The sequence below is a fragment of the Mesoplodon mirus genome (genome assembly GCF_964341445.2).
Source record: "Mesoplodon mirus genome assembly, chromosome: 12".
Lineage (NCBI taxonomy): Eukaryota > Metazoa > Chordata > Mammalia > Artiodactyla > Ziphiidae > Mesoplodon > Mesoplodon mirus.
Window position 1 is genome coordinate 75300564 of NC_138988.1, and position 17098 is coordinate 75317661.

A 17098-nucleotide genomic window follows, 5' to 3' on the forward strand; every position below is an offset into this window, starting at 1 on the left:
TGAGGTCCCTCAGTGTTGTGTATCCCAGCTGAGGGGTGGCGAGAAAGGGCCAATCCAGTCTGAGCGGCAGAGGAGATGAAGGAGGGGGCAGGAAAGCCCCCATCTCCATCACAGTGCTGTGGTCTTCCCAGGCTCAGGGGGCAAGTCAGGCGGCAGGGGGAGCCCTGCCGACAGCATGCTAACCTGACACTCCTGGTCCTGGCGCGCCGGGGCATAGCGTGGGGCAGGGTAGCAACAGGGTCCAGGGGGGCAGACACCCCGGCGCCAGGCCCTCAGGGTCAGCAACACCGTGGACAGGACCAGAGCGGCAGTGACAGCCCCAAACAGCACCACGGCCACCAGGCTAGACTCGCCCAGCCTGGCCTCTTGCCTCCGCACCACCTCCTTCACGGAGATACGCAGCAGACCGGCGCCCCCGCTGTGGGGAACAGGCCCCGTGGCAGGTACCACTGCAGCCAAGGTGGGCCCTGGGGGGATGTCCGCTATGGTGGCGGGATCTGGGATGGGTAAGACTAGCTCACAAGTCTTGCCACCATAGCCACTTGGGCAGAGACAGTCAAAGTCGTGGACCCGGTCCCGACAGCGGGCCCCTCTCTGGCATGGGTGGCTGGCACAGTCATCCAGGTTGATGGTGCAGAAGCGCCCAGCAAAGCCCTCAGGGCAGAGGCAGGAGAAGCGGTTGATGCCGTCCAGGCAGGTGGCGCCGTTAGCACAAGGCCGCATCAGACAGTCGTCCACGTTCACCTCGCAGCGGGCACCCACAAAGCCCGCCAAGCAGCGGCATGTGAAGTTGACGGCAAAGCCCTGGTCGTCCTGGCACTGCCCGCCATTCCGGCACGGGGAGCTGAGTGGAATGGGAGAGGGCATTTTACCGACTGCCATCTGCAGGGTAGCCCAGGTCGACATCCTGATCACTGCCACCACTACCACCCCACTTCTAGCTATGTCACCTTGAGCCACTTTTCTGTGAGCCTCAAATGCCTCATTTTAAAAATAGGATTAGAGGAATTCCCTGGCGATCCAGTGGTTAGGACTCTGTGCTTTCACTGCCAAGGGCCTGCGTTCGATCCCTGGTTGAGGAGCTAAGATCCCACAAGCTGCACAGCACGGCCAACAAATAAATAAACAAAAGTGTTAGAAGAAATTTTAAAATAAATAAGTTTAAAAAAAAATAAAAATGGGATAAGAGCAGTACCCGGCTTCCCAAATGGTAAGGATTAGATAAGATAATCCAGGGTCAAGCAAGTAGCAGAGGGCCTGGCCCCAAAGCAAGGCTCAAGGCAAGTGTACAGTTATCCACGCAGGCTCTCAGGCTTGACGTGGAAATGAGGAAGAGTCCAGACCTGTAGGCCATTTCCCCATTCACCACGAGGCATAAGGCTGCTGCGTGGAACAACTTTAGGGGCTGCGTGCCACCCTTCCTGGGAGGATGAGGGGAGTCCTAGGCCCTCAGCCTCCCCACCCAGGGGGGTCACACATTGATGTGTTACACCTCCAACCCCTGTAGATTTTTGTTGTTGGAGAAATGGTTCACTTTTTTCTCAAAAAGTTGAGAAACCCTACAGATACTCTGACAGACTGGGTTTTATCTTCGAGTACCCCCGTGTGGGACTTCAGACCGTCAGCCCTAACACTGCCCCACCATCTTCTCAACAGTCCTCTCTCCTCCATCACCAGATCCTCATCTAATCTGGGACCAGCACTCACCCTGCCTGCTCACAGGGTCCGGCCTTGCGCTCACAGTCACGCCCGTGGAAGCCCGGTGGGCATACACAGTGGTACTTGCCGCCCCCGTCATATACGCACTGGCCTCCGTTCCGGCAGGGGGACTGTGTGGTACAGATGTGCTCATCTGGAGAGGACACCAGGAGGGCTTGGGGTTAGCCCCTCATGTCTGGCACCCAGACCTGCCCAGGCCCCACCCAAAGTTCTGTGGGTGTGGCTCATACTACAATCCCAGCCCATGCTGGTACAGTGTAGTGGGGGAAAACAACAACACTGAATTTGGAGTCGGGAGGCACTCAGCCCTGGCCCTGTTTGTCTGTCTCAAAGTGCCTTTGGGCAAGTTGTATCTTGTCTGTAGATCTCAGTTTCCTCATCTGTAATATGAGTACAGTTTTCCGCAGGTGTCTTGCCTACCACATAGGGTTGTGTTTAGGATCAGTTCAGACAACAGATAGGTACAAAGTCTAAAATTATAAGCTACCATATATTTTCGGGTTTGAGCCAGACACAATAGGCGCTCAATAAATAAGGATGGATGTTCTCCCAAGACACTCGAGGTCCCCAGACAACAGCTACCCTCTCTACTCCCCTACCTTTGTCACAGAACTTGCCTGCCCAGCCACTGTGACAGATGCACTGCCAGGGCTGGTGGCAGGTACCATGCTGGCAGCCAGGCATCCTCACACAGTGCTCACAGTGCAGCCCCTCCCAGCCTGGGTCACACCTGATGGGGAGAAGCACAGGGTCAGGGCTCTGGGTAGAAGGATGTGAAGAAATGGAGGAGGCAAGATCAGAGCGTCTAGGAAACAGACAAATATGACAGCCCCCAGGGGAAAGTAGGCCTATCCCAGGTTGATATAGGGCTGTGCAGGGTCACGGGACACATATATGGTATCAGACCATCAGACACCAGCATTCAAGTCCTGGTTCTGCACTTTGTCTAACCTTTCTGAGCCTCAGTTTTTTCATCTGTAAACTGGGGGTACACCTGGCAGGGATGTGTTGAGGAGGAAATTACGATGATGTCTGTAAGTGCCCCCAGCACCACTCCTGGCATGTCTGAGGTGCTTAGAAACATTTTTTTAAAAAAGAGTGACCTTGAAAGGTCATCAGGACTATCTTTCTACCCTGATTCCAGGGCAAAGGCCTGCTCTACTTTGGAGAGTCCCAAGCACCCTCAGCCCCTCCAGGACCTTGCCCTGTCAGCTCATTTCCTTATGACCAGACACACTTTTCCTCCTGCTGCAGAATTTGCTCAACCCCACCCCACTGAGTCAATTACTCAAATTCATCAGAAAAGACTCTCATAAGTGCTTCTCCCCAGCAACCCTTGCAACAGCCTTTCTTTTCCAGGCTAAACCAATTCTCTTTATGTCTTTCCTTTATCTCCCCTTTTCCTTATGGCTCCCACTCTCCACACTCCCTCAAGCTTTGGGTCTTTCTCCTGGTATCTTGAAGAGGAATGTTGCAGAATACCTGGTTGGGAGAGTGAAGTGGGGAGCCATAAGCTAGAAGAAGCAAAGGAGTGGCAAGGCAAAGGGGAACTGGGGAGGGGTAAGCACAGGGTGAGGGGCTGGCTTTCTGCCCTGTGTGCCATGTGCACGAGGGGATGGGGAGAGAGCAGTAGAGTCATTCTGCTCTGGGGCTTGAGCTGGTTGTGTGTGTGGAGGCCCGGGAAATGTAGAGCACAGCGTTTGGGAGCACGTTCTCAGAGAGGTACCTGCAGGAGCCATCAGGTGCACAGCAGCCATGGGCCAGGTCACAGTGGGAGCTGCAGTCATCGGCTGCAAGAGATTGATGTGAGAGGGGTGAGCCCGGGGTCAGCGCTCAGCTGCCTGCGATGCGGGGCTAGGGAGAGGATGCAGGGTCCCAGTAATTGGGTGGACTCAGCTCTGGGACCGGGCAGAACAGAGACTCATCCCATTCCAAAAGGATGTCCTGGGTGTCGCCAACCCCGCGGGTCGGAGCGCCTGCAGTGCCATCTCTGGCCAGCAGAGGTCAACGTGCAAGCGAGGGACAGCCGGACAGGGCCGCGACCTGAGCCCAGGGGAGCGCTCACCTCGGGCAGGCTTTACGGGTGCCCCCAGGATGCACAACAGGCACACGAGATGTAGGCAGCGGCAGCCGCTGGGCATGGTCAGCGCCGGCCCCGGGAGGGACAGACGGACCGCCGGACGTGCGGACACCTGTGGGACGGCACAGGCTGGGAGGCGGCCGGACGTGGAGATAGCGGCACAGATTCCGGTTCCGAGTGATAACGAGCCGAGAGGGGAGAGGGGCGTCCAGACAGAAGAAAGCGGCGGGGTCAGCGGAGGGCGGGGGCTGGGAAGGTCTGAGCAGACGAGGGGATTGGAGACAGGAACCGGGAGCGGGCTCTGTAGGAAGGAGGTGAAGGATGGGCAGCGCAGAGCGAGGTCAGGACACTGGAAGGACCGGGGAATGCAGTCGGAAGGAGGGGGACAGGGAACAGCGCCGAGGGGCGTCCTCGAGCACGGGGGCGACGCGGTGGCTGGTTCCCGGCAGCGAGCAGTCTCTGCCCCCCACCTCCGACTCCCCGCAGGACTTGCTCCCGCATCCCCTTCCTACCTCCGCGGCACTCGGCTCGGCCGCGGCGCGGGGCCTGGGCACCCCAGAGCGCCCCCAGCCCAGCGCGCCCCTGCCCTCGCTGTCCTCACCTCGGGCTGGGAGGCGGCGCGCCCCGGGGCGCAGAGCGAGGCCGGATCCGACGGACTCAGCTGAGGGGCTGGGCCGGGGCGCTGGGCCGCCCCTAGCGGGTCTCCGGGCCGGGCGCCCAGGCGGCTGCCATGCGAGCTGGGGAATCCGGGGCTCAAGGCGACCCCGAGCGGCGGCGGCGGCGGCTCTTCGCACGCGCTCAGGCCGCCTGCCAGGGGCGGCGTGTGCCGGCGGAGCCCGCCTCCCCCCTCCCCTCCCGTGCCTCAGCCGGCCCGCCCCACACCCGCCCGCGCCCGGCGCCCACCCCCGGCGATGCACCGCGTACCCCCGCCCCGGGGCTCACCCTTCCTCTGGGCCTCGCGCTCTCCTGGGACCCCACCCTCCGCAGCCGCCCGACCTCTCCGCACCTCGCTCTCCCTGATGGGAGGAGGAAATTATGGGAGTCTAAATGGGAGCAGACTGTAAAGGGTCGGCCAAATGTGCGCAGCCGTTATTCTCCATCTCACATCTCCGCTTTCGTGACCCGCACTGCTCACCCCACGCCCCACCTCTGCTCTCACCAGCCCGCTTCCCATCACGCTTCTCATATATATCCCATGCACGTTCAGGGCATACTTGCCGCTCCTGGCCCTCCTCCTGTCACCAGCCCACGCCTCCTCCATTTGTAAATCCTACATCACCTGTTTAATCTGTCTGCTCCCCTCCTCCTCCGCCCCGTCCGCTTCTTTCCCCCCTCATTGCAACCACAACCTTCCAGGATCGATCCGTGCCTAAGTATTAGCCTGGCCCACTCACCCACCCCCTCCATCCCTCCTTCCATCACGTCTGTCTTTCCTACCCCACTACTTTCGTGACCACTACTGGGAAGCTTCCCTGAACTGGGAACGCCCCTGACTTTGTAAATGTGCCCCCCAAGTTCCCACCTGTGTACCCCGGAAAACATCCATTCTTGACCTCAGGCTAATCGTCGACTGCCCAAACCCAGAGCTCAGGCTGAGAGAGTTATGTAGGGGGAGTGAGGGAGCTCTATCCCTCTAGGCTAATGGCTCAGAGATATCTGTTCGAGGCAGAGGCAAGGGCAGGAAACCGTTTCTTGTTTGCGCAAGGCAAGAGGGCAGAGATCAGGACCACCACTGTCCATCTCTAGTCCTTCAAATCAAGATTTCACCAACTTTGGACTTCCCTGGTGGTTCAGTGGTTGAGAATCCGCCTGGCGGTGCGGGGGGACACGGGTTCAAGCCCTGGTCCGGGAAGATCCCACATGCCGCGGAGCAACTAAGCCCGTGTGCCACAACTACTGAGCCCGTGTGCCACAACTACTGAGCCCGCGTGCCACAACTACTGAAGCCCGCGCGCCTAGAGCCCATGTTCCACAAGAGAAGCCACAGCAATGAGACGCCCACGCACTGCAACGAAGAGTAGTCCCCGCTCGCCACAACTAGAGAAAGCTCGCACGCAGCGACGAAGGCCCAACGCGGCCAAAAATGTAAAAAAAAAAAAAAAAAAAAGATTTCACGATCTTTAAGTTCAAAATATGGGAAGGAGGAGTTCTAGCCCGTGCAGCTTCCCACAGACACCCCCCCACAAGTCGGAGCCGCTGGACTAATTTTTCTTGCATTCTCCATTGGACAGAACAGCCACACCCACCCTATTATCCTAGCCCACCTTCCCTGGAACTCTGATCACCTCTTTCCTCAAGAGCTTTCTAAATTTGAATTGAGTAATGCCACGGCTCTGACCATTTATTTTAATTTTTTTTCACTGAAAAATTGCAAAGAACCTATCATGTCCAAAATTATTGTAAGTCAAATAGATTATGGTATATCAAGCCTATGTGACTATTAAAAGTCACCTCTTGGAAGTCTAAAGATATATTTTTTTAAAAGCTAAGAATACGTCAGGTGAAGGGAAAAAAAAGCAAGAAACAAAACAGAATGTGTCTCAATGTTAGCAGTGATTTTTTTTTTCCTGGATGATGGAGTTATAGGTTATTTTTTCTTATTGATGCTTTTCAACATTTCTCATCTTTCCAAAATGAATGTGTTCAACTTTTTCTTACTATAAAAGAAATTCAGTAACATTAAAGAACTTTTAGAATAAACTAAAAATTTGGGGAATTCCCTGGTGGTCCAGTGGTTAGGACTCGGCACTTTCACTGCCGTGGCCCGGGTTCAATCCCTGGTTGGGGAACTAAGATCCCACAAGCCTCGTGGTGCGGCCAAAAAAAAAAAAAAAAAAAAAAGTTAAAAGTTAAAAATCACTCATGATTCTATTTGCTTCATAAAACCACTGCTGTTGTTTGACTCCTTTTCCTATCCAGCTGTTTTTACACAGAACCTGTAATGTTATATCCTGCTTTTTTTTTCACTCCTCATCATATATTGATAGTCCTTAAAATCATAATTTTTGTTATGGCTGCATGATAGTCTATGAAATAGATACACCCAAATTTAACCTAGCTCTCATTATTGAATACTTAGGTTGTATTTACTTTTTGCCATTATAAATTCATTCAACAAATATTTACTAAGCACCTATGTGTTACTACTCCATGCCAGACATCATCCTAGGCACTGGGGCAGGCACTGGGGCTACAGCTCCCAGATAAATAAAAGTGCTACAAATTTTCATGCATATAGATTTTTTCCCCATGTTTTAGTTTCCTTCCTTAAGATAGAGTCTGAATTGATGAGTGACTGAGTCAAAGTTGTGAAAAATGAAGAGTTCCTTTTCATTAATGAAATTCACTCGCATCCACCGATGAAACAATAAAGATACTTGAAGCTTTAGAAGTTGATAGCATCAGACTGTATCACTTACTACTCCCTCATGCTTTGAAAATTTTAGCACCTGGCTTGTCACTCTCTTCACTCTCACTTCTGTCAAATTCTTGGTGATGCTTGATTTGGTACCACATAGACAATTTTTCCAACATGTGCGATAGTTTGTTTGCAAAGATGGCCACTCCAGTTCCTCTTGTCCCACATGACACTTTGCAGTGATTTTGCTGCTCCTCGCAACAAGAGGTGGAGTCTGTTTCTCAACCTCTTGCATCTGGGCTGGTCCTAGGACTTGTTTTGACTAGCAGAATGTGGCAGAAATGACACTGTGTGAGTCCCCAGAGTCTGGGCTTCAAGAGCTCTTGCAGCTTCCCCTTTGCCCTCTTAGAAAACTTCCAACATCATGTAAAGCAGTCCAGTCTGGCCTGCTGGAAGATGAGAAGCCACAGGAAGGAGAACTGAGATGCCCTGAGCACCATCCACCACATATGAGGTCCTATTACCCAGCCCCAGTCAAGTGTCCAGCTGACTGCAGCCTCCTGAGAGAGCCCTGGCAAGACCAAGAGAAGAACTGCTCAGCAGAGCGCAGCCATATTACCATATAAGTGGTGGATGAGCAGATAAATCGTCAGTAAACAGATAAATGGTGAGTGTTTTAAGCCACTATGTTTTGGGATGTTGTTAATATGGCAGTAGATAACCAATAAAACCAGCTTCCCATCGCCTTGGTTTCTTCTCCACCAATGAGAAGGATGTTCCCACCCAAACCTTGTTACTACCAATTGCTTCACACAGTCCATAATCTCAGTTTTAAGTATCACACTTTCCTATTACCAACTCCTATCTTTTCAGCCCGTCGTACCTGGACTCAAACAATTCTGGATACTTAGGTATGTTTACTTTTTTGCCATTATAAATGAATTCAACAAATATTGAACTTGGATCCACTGGGATCACTCATAAGGGTCACATTATGACTTTTGTGGACCCTAGACACTTCGCCTTCATGGGCCCCTTCCTCTATGAGAGAATATTAGAAGTTATATTTTATGATTGCCTTGGTATCAGGATGAATATAATCCAGGATGGATCCATTATTATATATTCATTTTTATTATATTCACTTTTTTCTTCTGATTTTAAACTAAATTAAAATTAAAATATTTTGTGAGCCCCTAAAACTATTGTGGGCCTTTGGCACTATGCCTCCAGGGATAAGTCAGCCCTGTCTCTCATCCATTGATCCTACCCCCTTTTCAGTAACACCTACCCCCATCACATCCACCCTTCGCTCCTTACCCAGCTTTGATTCAATGATCTATCATTATAATCAGCTCCTTGCATACACCAACTCCCTGGCCCTTCTCTCCCATCATATTCATCTCGGAAAACCCCACCGCAGTGACTTCTCCAGCCTGCACCCAAGCAGCTGAACGTGGCTGGAAATAACACATATCTAGACTGACTAGTCTCCCTTAAATTCATACCCTCAAACACCCTTTGTGTTGACCATCCATGCTCCTGCCTTTCCCCAGTTCTGTGCACTCTCTCAGCCTCCTCGACGGCTATTTTTACTTTTTCCTCTCTCCTCCAAACCTCCAGCCCCTCCTGTTCCTCCTCCCTCTGCTGGTGGTCTTGTTTCCAACTTCATGAAGAAAATAGAAGCAGTCTGAAGAGAATTTCCACGTGCTTCCTCCGCCTACCTACATCTGTCTCCATATACTCGCATCTGTTACCATTGATGCGATGCCAGTGTTCTTACACAGGTGAAGCCCTCCCTCCTCCTGGGCACTAGTTCCCATCCCTTCTCACCTGTGTTACTATGGGGCCCCAGCAGTTCTCCACATCCCCTCTGCATCATCAGTGTGCTCTCTATGAGATCATTTTCATCATCCTGTCTCCCATCTTAAAATAACCTCCCTCGATCCCATATTCTCTTCCAGCTACATTTTTCTGCTTCTCTTTACTGAAAACTCTTCAGAAACATTTGTCTATACCTGCTGTCTTTGCCTCGTCTCCTCTCATTTTCTGTTGAACCAACTCTTGCCCCACCACTCTACGAGATTTACTCTTGTCAAGGTCACCAGTGCCCTCACCATTGCCAAATCCAACAGTTGCTTCTCAGTCTTCATCTTGGTGGCTCTGTAGCCATCTGCAGTGGCTGCACTGGACACAGTGGTTCCCTGGGCTTCTAGGCTCAATCTCAGGAGCTTCTCTACCTACCACAATGGCCGCTCCTCCTCAGTCTCCTTTGCTTCCTCCTCATCCTTCCAATTTCTTCCACAGCCCTAGGGCTCACTCCTCAGACTTCTTCTCTTTTCATTTATTTACTTATTTGGTTGCACTGGGTCTTAGTTGTGGCAGGCAGACTCCTTAGTTGATGCTTGCGGGCTCCTTAGTTGCAGCTTGCCGGCTCCTTATTTGTGGCGTGTGAACTCTTAGTTGCAGCATGCATGTGGGATCTAGTTCCCTGACCAGGGATCAAACCCGGGCCCCCTGCATTAGGAGCACAGACTCTTAACCACTGCGCCACCAGGGAAATCCCCCTCTTCTCTTTTCTACCTTCACCCACTCCCTTCGTGATCTCATTCAGCCTAATGACTTTAAATACTACCTCTAAGCTAATGACTCCCAAGTTTATATTTCCAGCTACGATGTATCCTTGAAATCCAGCCTCGTGTATCCAACTGCCTGCTTGACGTTTCCACTTAATCACTGTGCAATAAGCAACTGAGACCTAGCATGTTCAAATGCAAACTCCTGATTTCCAGCCCCAAATAGTCTTCCTATGTCAGTCTCACCCATATCAGTGAATGGCCAAGTGTTTTAGGCTAAAATCCTTGGCATCATACTTAACTCTCCTCTTTCTCTCACATCCCATGTCCTGTAAATCCTGTTGACTCTGCCTCCAACTGAGAATTTGTCCGCTTTCCACAATCTGACCTCTAACACTTGGGTCCAAGCCCCACTATCTCCTTCCTGGACTACTGCAACAGCTTCCTAATGGATCTTCTATTATCATGTAGCAGCTGGGGTGATCCTGATAAAGTGGAAGCCAGCTAAATGCCATGTGATATTCTAAATTGAATCCTGAAACAGAAAACAAAATCATTAGTGGAAAAACTGGTGAAGTCTGCGTAAAGTCTGGAGTTTAGTTTACACAAGGTACCAATACTGGCTTCATAGTTTTGACAAATGTACCACGGTAATGTATAATGTTAACACTGGGGCAAACTGGGTGAATGGTATATGGGAAATCTCTTTACTATCTTTACAAACTTCCTGTAAGTTGAAAATTATTCAGGGACTTCCCTGGTGGTCCAGTGGGTAAGACTTGGCACTCCCAATGCAGGAGTCCCAGGTTCGATCCCTGGTCGGGGAACTAGATCCCACATGCATTGTCACAACTAAAAGAGCCCACATGCCTCAACGAAGATCCGGTGTGCCACAACTAAGACCTGGCAGAACCTAAATAAATGAATAAATATTTTTTTAAAAAGGAAAATTATTCAAAATAAAAAGTTTATTTAAAAAATAGAGGTCATACAAAGCGAAAGAGAGGCATGGACATATATACACTACCAAACGTGGGGTAGATAGATGGTGGGAAGCGGCCGCATGGCACAGGGAGATCAGCTCGGTGCTTTGTGACCGCCTGGAGGGGTGGGATGGGGAGGGTGGGAGGGAGGGAGATGCATGAGGGAAGGGATGTGGGAGAAGATGTATGTGTATGACTGATTCACTTTGTTATAAAGCAGAAACTAATAAAAAAAAATTGTGTAAAAAAAAAAAAAATAGAGGTCATAATTAAGTCACATCTCTGACCAAAACTTTCCAGTGGATCCCATCTGACCTTGTTCCCTACACTCACCCTGTCTTGCTGTGCTCCAGCTAAATTGGCCTCTGTGTTGATCCTCGAACACATCAAGCATGTTCCCTGCCTCAGGAACTTTGCACTAGCTGTTCCCTCTTCCTGAAATGCTCTTACTCAGATATTTTCACAGTTCACTCCCCCCATTTCATTCAGTCTTCTGTTCAAATTTCATTTTAGTAAAGAGGCCCTCCCTGGTTATCCTATATAATAACCCCATTCCCACCCCTGGCATATTTCCATTACCCTACTTTATTTTTCCCCAGAACACTTTTTTCCACCTGACATGTATATGTATTAGCATATTGATATATAGACTGGCTCCCTCTACTAGATTATAAACTCCATGAGGGGAAGGACTTTATTTTTCTTTACTACTATAACCCAGCTCTTGATTTATCATATCACATCTTGTACTGTGTAGCACTGAATTTGTTTTTCTGTCTTTATTGAGACTTGGGTTTGTTTCATGGTCAGGGTGCAAGATTTAGGTTGATGGTGTGTTCACTGCTTTCTCATAACTTGGAAGAAGAAAAAAAGATGAATTTTCTATGGGCCAGGCCCTTCCATTTAATCCTTAACCCAACCCTGCAAGACAGGCATTACTACTTTCTTTTTGACAGGTGTTACTATTATTCTGGTTTTGTGGATGAGGAAGGAGGAGATACAAGGGGTTAGATGACTCCCCCAAGGTTACAGAGCTAGTGAGTGATGAAGCCAGGGCTTTGACCCAGGTTGGCCTTTGCCCTGTGCCAAGCTATCTATCTAGGGAATTGTGCAAGGGTATAGCAGATTGTGGTCTCCAAAAACGGCTGCCACAAGATCTCCCACCCCACATGCTCTTCTTATGTGACTTTGACATTCCTCCCATTGAGAGATAGGGTCTATGTTCCCTCCCCTTGCCTTTAGACAGGCTTGTAACTATGGTGGAAGTGATGCTATGTGACTTCTGAGGTTAGATCACAAAATATGATTCAGGTTTCACCTGATTCTCTTGGGACACTTGCCTTTGGAGACCTGAGTTGCTGTGTAATCAGTCTGATTGCCCTGAGGTCACCATGCTGTGAGGAACCCAAACCAGCCCCAGTGGAGAGGCCACATGGAGAGGACCTGAGACACATGGTGAAACAGAGAGGCCCGGAGAGCCCAGCTGCTCCAGCTCCTGCTGTTTCAGCTCCAGCCACTGACAGTTGCATGAGAGACAAAGTCAGAACCGCCCAGCTGAGCCCTTCCTGAATCACCCACAGGAATCTGAGAGATAATACAATGATTGTTGTCTTAAGCCACTAAGTTTTGAAGTGATTTGTTATATTCGGTGATAGATACCCGGAACAAAGGGAGTAACAAAATGTCAGAAGCATTCAGTGGGCAAGTCCCTACTTTCTGGCCCTAAGTTTCCCTTGTAAACAGTGGGCATTAACTCAGTGGTCTCTAAGGATGGTTCCAGCCCTAATGGTTGGTGCTTATCCATAATGATGCCACATCCCTCATTGTCCATTTTTTGCTGCCTCCTTAATACCCAGTCATTATCCCACCACACCATTATTCCCAGAGAGAAAACTAACGCCCTCCAACACCAAGGAATGTCTGTGGATCTGCTGGGGAAAGGAGATGTGCGCCTCTGGCCCTAATCTGCTTGAGATGTCTTGAAGTGGAGGTGTGGTGTAGTGAAGTAAAATGAACAGGATTTGGAATCTGGCCACTGATTGACATTGGCTGTGTCTGAGAAAGTCTGAGAAAGTCTCTGAGACTTTGAGAAAGTCTCATAACCTTTTTGGGCCTCAGTTTCCCCGTTTGTAAAATGGGGAGAATAGTACCAGGCTTCCTCTCTAACGGGGTTGCTGTGAGGGCAGGATGAGATAGTGTGTGTACAAGCGAAGATATGTGTATAGGAGGTGGGAGAGTGGAGGCTGGGATGAGTGATTGCTGAGGCTTTGGGGAGGGGGTGGTCCCTGGTAAAGTCAGTTTTCTGCCCTGGAGTAGGAGAAGGGGTTAGTGATGAGAGCAATGATGGGAAGTTGAACTGGGCTGTTCTGGGCTGTGCTGGGGCTTGTATCTCAGCATCTGTTTCTGTTCCACTATCTTTTTTTTTAATATTTATTTATTTGGTTGCACTGGGTCTTAGTTGCGGCAGGCAGGTTCCTTAGTTGTGGCAGGCGGGCTCCTTAGTTGCGGCTCGTGGGCTTCTTAGTTGCGGCTCACCAGCTCTTTAGTTGTGACATGCATGTGGGATCTAGTTCCCTGACCAGGGATTGAACCCAGGCCCCTGCATTGGGAGCGTGGAGTCTTAACCACTGTGCCACCATGGAAGTCCCCCGTTCCAGTATCTTTGAGAATCCACTACTAGGGGTGGAAGCACATTGACATAAAGGACACCACTGAGTCCAGGCTTCAGTCTCTGCAAAATTTTCTAACACACACACCCCTCGCCTATTTAACAGTCACCCAGGAAAGAGGGCTTGTCTCACTGCTTGGATTTCCAAGAATCCCCTGAAACAAACCTATTTCTGGCAGAGAACTTTCTATTCTCCGGGTAACTGAGGCTTCAAACCTTAAAGCCATCCTCACCTCCTCTCTCTCCTCTATTCCCTTGCTCAGGCTGCTCACCAAACGTTGTCCAGTCCTCTTTCTCCTGGGACCATGGGTCCATTCGGTCTCACTGTCTCAGTCCTTGTCCACCTTCCTCACCACACCAGACTCAAGACAAGCATTTCTTACCTGGTCTCTCAGCTCCAGAACTGCTCCTTCCTCCCACGCACCTGTTCTGCAGCATGTCTTGAGGTTAAACGCTCCGCATCACCATCCTTGTCACCTCCCTCCCTGGCTCAGCAGCCTGAGATTGCTCCTATTACTCTTCAGGCCATGTGAGGTCAAGGCAAGAGTACCAGAAGCTGCTTCAAATCCTGGCTCCATCATCCACAGCTGAGTGACCTTCAGGAGATAACTAACTTCTCTGAGCCTCAAGGTCTTCGCTGATAAAAGAGAGGAACACCCTACGTACCAGGCGCTGTTCTAAGCACTTTACGTGCATGAACTCATCTGAGCATTACAACTCTGTGAGGTAGGTACGATCTTTAACCCCATTTTACAGATGGGGAAACTGAGACACAGAGCACTTCAGTCATTTGCCCGTGTTTTGCAGCTAGTTAACTGCAGGATAGCAACCCAGGCAGTCTGCTTCAGACACCCTGCTCTTTTTTTTTTTTTTTTTTTGGCCGCGCCTTGCGGCATGTGGAATCTTAGTTCCCTGACCAGGGATCACACCCTCGCCCCCTGCAGTGGAAGCACGGAGTCCTAACCACTGGACCACCAGGGAAGTCCATCAGAGACCCTGCTCTTATCCTTGGGAAAAGTGACTGGTATGGGCTGTCTGGTGTTAATCAATTCTTGTCTTTAATTTCTGCTTCACAATATAACTTAGTGGCTACTCTTCGGAGGACTCTGGGAACAGGTTGGGCTAGAAGCCTGATGACTTTGGGATCCTCCTAAACCTACCTGAATAGTGGCCTCTTTTGGAGGGGTGCCAGTAGACATCTGAGACTCATTTCTGGCTTTGATCCCAGATCCTACCAGTAACTACTGCTCTAGAATACCCCAGATTCCCAACCCTCTGGATTCCCCACTTCCCTGAGCATTTCCTGTCTGAGTACCTGCCAATCAACCCTTCCTCCAGGGCCCCCAGCCATGTGGATTCATCTTTCTTGGCCTCCCCACCCATCACCTTGGGGGTGGGTTCCCAGGTTCCCCTCCTCTCTCCCTAATCTCCTTTCAAACCAAAAGTTTTGTGTATTACCAACACCAAATATGGGTGCAGAGACCAGAGAACAGGGAGCAAGAGGAGCTCCTCATTCATTTGCATATTCATTGACCTACCCACAGATATTTCTCTTTCTCTCCATCAGAGCCTAACATATGGTCAGGAGCTGGGAAGGGACCACAGATGCTCAGTAAGCATTAGTCAAATGAGTGCAAGAATTAATACGAATGAAAACAGGTACTGGGCCTTGACCTCAAGCAGCTTACAGTCTAATAGGGTAGACACACCCATTCACTACCCACACACTCCAAGTAAACAGGGGACCAGATGCACCTATGGGGCCTGGACCTCACGGAGATCCAGGGGCACGCAGGCCTGGCCCTTTGTCCTCACCAGGTAAGGGACAATCATCTGCCTGCTTGTTTTGTCCTGCCACTGCCCCTCCAAGCCATTTCTGGCCAGTCCAACAAGTAGGGGCTGCAGGTGGGCACTGAATTGGTGCAGGGAGGGAGTCAGGTGTATCCATGTCGTCCCACCCTTCGCTGGGCCTTTCTGCCAGCACAGGGCCCTGACACGAATGCCCTCCCCCTCTGGTTGTTTCCTGTCCTCCACCCCGACCTCTCTCTCATAGCAGGAGTTGGAGGCAGCTGCTCAAGGCCTGAAATCTAAACCAACTATTGTGCCCCTCTTTTTGGCTTTGTTTGACTGTGGGTGTTGCGGGGGGAGAGGGCTTATTATGTGCCTTAGGGGCTCCCTGAGGAGTGCCAAGTCTCAGGCCCTGGATGCCACACTTGGGGTATCTGGAGATACCTGCTCAGGGAAAGGGAGGAAGCTGGATGAGGGTGGATGCTGACTGTGGGCCTTGGGTTAGTTGAGAAGTGGCAGAGGAGGACACTTTGCCCACGGATGTGCTAAGTGTGCAGTCACGCAGTTAGTGTCCAAATGTCAAGAGAGGGGATACATCCATTTGGAATCATGAGAGTTTGCAGATTCCTGTGCACAGGTCTGAAAGGGCAAGAAGTTCACCCATATCCAGAACTATGAGCGAAAAGCATAGCAGTACCAGTGCCCAGGAGGGGGTGGTGGAGGAGGCAGCCCAGGCAGGTCCTGCTCCAGCCTCTCCAGCAGCCGCTAAAAGAGCCATCCCAGGAGGTTTACCTGAAGTTTCTGGGAGCTGGGCCTCCTCTTCTAACATTTCATGTATGAACAGTTACTTGGTCTATGGGACAGCACAAACATTCAAGGCCAAGTTTCAGGTACAGACCTGGGATGGAGGGAAGCCCTCTTGATTCGGAAAGAGACAGGGGATGGCAGAACTACCCAGATGCTACTGGGTCAGAGTGAAGTTGGGCCTGCCAAACGGGCCCCAGTGCCGTCCAGAAGAGGGAGGTAAGCTGGTGCTTCTGCACTTTCTGAGCTTCCCCAGGACTCAAAATTGAAGTCTGAGAAGGGAGGCACCTGCCCAAAGTCTGAGTGGGGAGACAAGCCCTGCCCTCAGGGAGCCCACCAGAAGGCAGAAGACAAGACTCAGTATCATATAAAGATATATGGGATGTATATTTTAAAGTTTTTTCTTTTACTGGAAATATTTTTGTTGTGGTAAAATATATATAATATTTTCCATTGTAGCCAACTTTAAGTGTACAATTCAGTGGCATTAACATTGATTGCCAACATTCACATTGTTGTACAATGATCACCACTATCCAGCTCCAGAATTTTTCATCTTCCCAAACTGGAACTCTATACCCATTAAATACTAACTCCCCATCCCCCATTTCCCAGCACCTGGCAACCACCATTCTATTTTCTGTCTCTAAGAATGTGATTACTCTAGGAAACTCATATAAGTGGAATCGTGGAGTATTTGTGACTGGTTTATTGTACATAGCATGGTGTCTTCAAAGTGCATCCATGCTTTAGCATGTGTCAGAATTTCCTTTTTACGGCTGAAAAATATTATATTGTGTGTATATAGAACATTTTGTTAGTCCATTTGTGCTTTACAGTTGAGTTGCTTCCATCTTTTTGCTGTTGTAATGGTGCTGCTGTGCATAGCATTATTTCATATATATCAGTGTAGAAATATTTATTTGAGTTCCTGCCTTTATTAAGTATCTTTTAAGAGTTAAGTGGGTATAAGAACATTTAAGAATACAAGATCCTGCAACGATTCAAGGTCTTGATTTATTTATTTTAAAAAATATTTATTTATTTGGCTGTGTTGGGTCTTAGTTGCAGCATGCGGGCTCTTACCTGGGCCCCCTGCGTTGGTAGTGCAGAGTCTTAACC

The 17098-nt window shown here is 50.0% G+C and overlaps 1 protein-coding gene across 3 annotated transcripts; it reads right to left on the reverse strand.

Annotated features, from left to right (window-relative positions):
- Positions 1 to 75: 75 nt before the first annotated feature.
- Positions 76 to 3860, reverse strand: DLK2 (delta like non-canonical Notch ligand 2; the record flags this gene model as incomplete). 3 transcript variants are annotated; one of them, XM_082637635.1, is made up of 5 exons in its annotated part: positions 76 to 844; positions 1708 to 1762; positions 2328 to 2449; positions 3446 to 3509; positions 3785 to 3860. In XM_082637635.1, the coding sequence occupies 5 exons, from the start codon at positions 3858 to 3860 to the stop codon at positions 109 to 111; spliced, it is 1053 nt and encodes a 350-aa protein (XP_082493761.1). In that variant the 3' UTR covers positions 76 to 108. The 3 variants fall into 3 exon arrangements, with proteins under 3 accessions (XP_082493761.1, XP_082493760.1, XP_082493759.1); XM_082637634.1 differs by having other exon boundaries at positions 1708 to 1852; XM_082637633.1 differs by having other exon boundaries at positions 1708 to 1852; positions 2319 to 2449.
- Positions 3861 to 17098: the final 13238 nt, after the last annotated feature.